This window comes from Penaeus chinensis, chromosome 1, assembly GCF_019202785.1.
Source record: "Penaeus chinensis breed Huanghai No. 1 chromosome 1, ASM1920278v2, whole genome shotgun sequence".
Lineage (NCBI taxonomy): Eukaryota > Metazoa > Arthropoda > Malacostraca > Decapoda > Penaeidae > Penaeus > Penaeus chinensis.
The window spans coordinates 9,858,931-9,863,930 of record NC_061819.1 but is presented as its reverse complement, the minus strand read 5'-3'; the positions used below and the strand labels follow the sequence as shown (position 1 = coordinate 9,863,930).

At 41.8% G+C, this 5,000-nt stretch overlaps 1 protein-coding gene across 1 annotated transcript in view; it reads left to right on the top strand.

The window, feature by feature from the left end:
• LOC125031499 overlaps positions 1 to 5,000 on the top strand; it is a 19,435-nt gene that overhangs the window by 8,873 nt on the left and 5,562 nt on the right. Inside the window, exons 4-5 of the mRNA XM_047622368.1 lie at positions 795 to 997; positions 2,712 to 2,847. Coding sequence (XP_047478324.1) covers positions 795 to 997; positions 2,712 to 2,847 — 339 coding nt within the window. The remainder of the gene's footprint in view (positions 1 to 794; positions 998 to 2,711; positions 2,848 to 5,000) is intronic.

The following is a 5,000-nucleotide window of genomic DNA, read 5'->3' as shown; positions in this document are numbered from 1 at the left end:
CCATTTTATTCTTATCATTGTTTGAGTATTTTTTTTTCTTGCATATCTCCATGTTGTTTTCTTTTCTTTTGTGTTCTATCATCTCCCAACGTCTCCTTCTCATCCCATATCTACTCTCTCTTTCTCTTTCTCAGTTCCTCTCCCTCTCTCCTTCTTTCCTTTCTCATTTTTCCCTTCTCTCTCCCTCCGTCTTCTACTTTTTTCTTCCTTCCTCTCTCTTTCCACACTTACTCATCTTTCTTTTTCGCTTCCCTCTCTCTCTCCTTCCTTCTTCCCTCCCCCTTCTTTCCATCCTTCTCCCTTCCATTTTTCTTTCTCTCTCTCTCCTTCCTTGTCTCCCCTTCTTTCTTACCCCCCCTATACTTACCCTCCAACCCCCCCTCTTCTTCCCTCTTTCTCATCCCACCCTCCTCTTACTCTCCATCCCCTCTCTCTCCTCCATCCCTCCTTCTACACCCCCCCTCCTATCTTCTCCTTTCTCTCTCCCTCTTTCTCATCCCACCCTATACTTACCCTCCATCTCCTCCCCTCTCTCTCTCCTCACTCCCTCCCTTTGTTTTCTCCCCCTCCTCTCTCTCTCCCTCTCTCTCTCTATCTCCCTATTTATCATCCCACCCTATACTTAGCCTCCATCTCCTCCCCTCTCTCTCCTCACTCCCTCTCTTTGTTTTCTCCCTCTCCTCTCCTCTCTCTCTCTCTCTCTCTCTCTCTCTCTCTCTCTCTCTCTCTCTCTCTCTCTCTCCCTATTTATCACCCCACCCTATACTTAGCCTCCATCTCTTCTCCTTTCTCAGGTTCGGCTCTTCGCTGGGTCCGGTTCCACGTACCCACCATGGTCGAGCGCGGGGAAGACGTGACCTTGACCTGTGAATTTGACCTCGCCGGAGAGAAGTTGTACTCGGTCAAGTGGTACAAAGCAGGGAGGGAGTTCTACCGTTTCGTTCCCGCTGACTGGCCCTCCAAGCAGGACTTCGAGCAGAAAGGGGTTATCGTTGATGTAAGTAGGTGTTTTAAAGGTGGGGTGTGTGTGCGTGTTTGGGTTAAATTGTGGGTATTTTGGTTTGTATACTTAGGCAGTCGCCGCCGTTACTTTATAAATTTCGTAAGTAATGTTAGGGATGTCATTTATACGTATGCAATTACTCATTTCATATACCTGTAGCAACTTGATAACAGTCCTTAATTAGCGTATCTATACTCTGTCATTTGTCGCTACTGGACAAATACTCGTGGTGCGTGGATTACTATGGATTAAAATATAGACGCGGTGCACTTTGATCTCGCATTAAGCGTTCTTTGTTTAAAGCACGATTAGTTGAGTATATGGCCGATAGGCGGCTTAAATTAGAAAACAATATGTCTGAACAAGGGGTACATATCTATTCTCTACGGTTCTTACACGATTCATAGGAAATGATGTCAAACAGTCTAATACTGTAAATGCACCGATGATTACGTGAAAAAGATACTAAGAGACCGTGATAAAATGTTAAAGGTGTGTTGGCCATAGCTCGGGAATTATTATTTCTCACTGATACCGGGAAAATATATTGTGGTTTTGTTTTACTGATTTTGTTTACACACAGAAGGCTTCATAGATGTTTAGTCACCAAGGAGTCAGTTACCAAGCTCACCTGATCTTACCTGGTCACCCGATTCTTCGCATTTTCAATAAAGATATCTTTAAATTGTATTACTATTTTCATCGTTACGAGTGTTATCACCATCATTATCATCACTCTTCTATAATTATAAATAAAAAGCAATAATAATAATAACCCAGTTCATAAAATTCCCTTCTAAATTATCTAAGGAAAGGTAAATAGATAGGCTTGGTAGCTGACCTCTTCCAGTGTCAAGATGTGAAATTTGCTGTTGATTTGGGAGTTATTGCATTTGTAGGAATTCCGATGCACACGGAGATTGAATTAGGCAATTGATGGGTATTATGATCCAACATAGAAACTCGGTTCTTGGAAAGTTTGTGTTCGATTTATGTTAGATTTATGTGTAGGTTTCTGTTTCTTTTTAGTAGCTATGGAAGCATTTATTATTTGCCGATTCTTATTGTATTTAGATATCAATTGCTTTTCTAATATACATACATACACAAACACACACGCGTGTGTATGTGTGTATGTGTGTGTGTATGTGTGTGTGTGTGTGTCTGTGTGTGTATCTGTGTGTGTGTGTGTACATGTACACAAAATATGTATATATCAGTGTACTGAAATATTTAATTACTCACTTGGCAATTTCATCTATCAGCTATCCATTTACTTTTATTAATTTATTCTTATAAAATACTAATATGTTTAATCATAGTATTATTGTAATTTTGATAATAGTATGACTTAATACTGTGTATTAAAAACGTTAGTCCTTTCATCTCTTAAAAACAACAACAATTCAAAAACGTAAATAAGGAAAATAAAAACGATAAAAATCCTTCTGATCCTACACAGTATAGAAAAAGCACATCATTCATGCTACCTTTCTCTATCTCTGTCTCTCTCTGTCTGTCTCTCTCTCTCTCTCTCTCTCTCTCTATCCCCCTCTCTCTCTCTCTCTCTCTCTCTCTTTGTCTTTCTCACTCTCTCTCTCTCTCTCTCTCTCTCTCTCTCTCTCTCTCTCTCTCTCTCTCTCTCTCTCTCTCTCTCTCTCTCTCTCTCTCTCTCTTCGTCTCTCTCCCTCTAACTCTTTCCTGACAGACCGACAGGAGCGACTCGCAGAAGGTGGCTCTGAAGGGCATCACCGTGGACAGCTCCGGGAGGTACAAGTGCGAGGTTCTGACGGAGGCGCCGCAGTTCAAGACGCTCGTCAGGTCCGGCTTCCTCACCGTCTTCGGTAAGCGGTCGTGGGCTTGGGGGGGGGGGGGGGGTAAGGGAAGGGTTAGAGGGGTTAAGGGGATAGGGTAGGGTAGTTTTTTTTTCTTTGTTTTTGTTCTTCGTCTCTCTCTCTTTCTCTTTTTTTTCTCTCTCTCTCTCTCTCTCTCTCTCTCTCTCTCTCTCTCTCTCTCTCTCTCTCTCTCTCTCTCTCTCTATATATATATATATATATATGTATATATATACATATATATCTTTCCACTTTAATTTACATTCATTCCTTCTCTACCCATTCCCTTTCTCTCTTTCATTCTTTCTCCCTTGTTCATTCCCTTCCACCCTCCCTCCACCCCCTCGTTTTCTCCAACTCTCCCTCCCTCCTCTCCTCCCTCATCTCTCTTCCTCCCTCAACAGACACTGCTCTCCTTTCCTCTAGAGAGATAGAGGAGATTTCCCTTTTTTAATTTCTTTTTTCACTTTTTTTTTGTCCCTCATTTCCTCTTCCTTTCATTACGAAGAAAGGGGAAAGCGTCAGGCAGTCTTTCGGTTTCGTCTCCTTCCCCATTTCCAGCCGCCATCTTTTTCGGATTCTTCTTTTCTCCTCTCTCTATCTCTCTTCTGTCTTTCCCTTTCTTTTTCCTTCTTTATTCGGCTCACGTCTTCTTTGGATTCTTCTTTTCTCCTTTCTCTCTCTTTCCCTTCCTTTCTCCTTCTTTATCCAGCTCTCATTTTCTTTGGATTCTTCTTTTCTCTTTTCTCTCCTTTTCTCTCTCTTTCCCTTCCTTTCTCCTTCTTGATCCAGCTCTCCTTTTCCCCAGAATCTTCTTTTCTCTTTTCTCTCGTTTTCTCTCTCTTTCCCTTCCTTTCTCCTTCTTTATCCAGCTCTCCTCTTCTTCAGATTCTTCTTTTCTCCTCTTTCTCTCTTTTGTCTTTCCCTTACTTTCTCTTTGTTTATCCAGTTCTAATCTAACTCAGATTCTTCATTTCTCTTTTCTTTTTCTTTCCCTTTCTTTCTTCTTCTTTATCCAGCTCTCATCTTCTTCAGATTCTTCTTTTCTCCTTTCTCTCCTACTATCTCTCTTTCCCTTTCTTTCTCCTTCTTTATCCAGCTCTCCTTTTCCTTAGATTCTTCCTTTCTCTTTTTTCTCCTTTTCTCTCTCTTTCCCTTCCTTTCTCCTTCTTTATCCAGCTCTCCTCTTCTTCAGATTCTTCTTTTCTCCTTTCTCTCCTATTATCTCTCTTTCCGTTTCTTTCTCCTTTATCTTCCTGCTTACCGATTCCCATTCGGCCTTGTCTCCTTCCCGACTGCCATCTCACAGTTCACTAGATTCTTTTTTCTCCTCTCCCTCTTATTCTCTCTCTTTCTCCTTCTTTATCCAGCCTTCATCTTCTTCAAATTCTTCTTTTCTCTCTCTCTTTCCCTCCCTTTCTCCTTCTTTATCCAGCCTTCATATTCTTCAAATTCTTCTTTTCTCTCTCTTTCTCCTTCTTTATCCTCCTGCCTGCCAATTCCCATTCGGCCTTGTCTCCTCCCTGATTTCCATCCGCCAGTTCACTTGACTCTTTTTTCTCCTCTCTCTCTTTCTCCTTCTTTATCCAGCCTTCATCTTCTTCAAATTCTTCTTTTCTCTCTCTCTCTTTCCCTCCCTTTCTCCTTCTTTATCCTCCTGCCTGCCAATTCCCATTCGGCCTTGTCTCCTCCCCGATTGCCATCCGCCAGCTCATTAGATATGCGAGATTCCGTTTCTTTTCCGAGTTGGCGGCAAGTTTGACAAGTTCTCTGTAGAATGGCTGAAACCTGATGAAAATCCTGCCTTGCCTAATTAGGGAAAGTTATTGACTAGCAACCCGCTGGCTGATTAGTGTGTGTGTGTGGGAGGGGGTGGGGGGGGGGGGCTTGTGGCAAAGCGAAAGCCACAGGGAAAATTAGCCTTTATAGCTGTGTATCTTGTAGGGGACGCTTAAGCACTTCGCTTGTCCTTTTTTTTTTTTTTTTTCTTTTTTTTTATTCTTAGATCTGCTCGGAAATAAAATGAAGCTGTTGATCTGGATTCTGATGTAATCGTGAGGTCAGATTAATGGATTCATTGTTAATTATGATCATTATTCTCTTCTGTTACTTTTTGGCTAGGGAAATCAAAGTTTCTCTCTCTCTCTCTCTCTCTCTCTCTC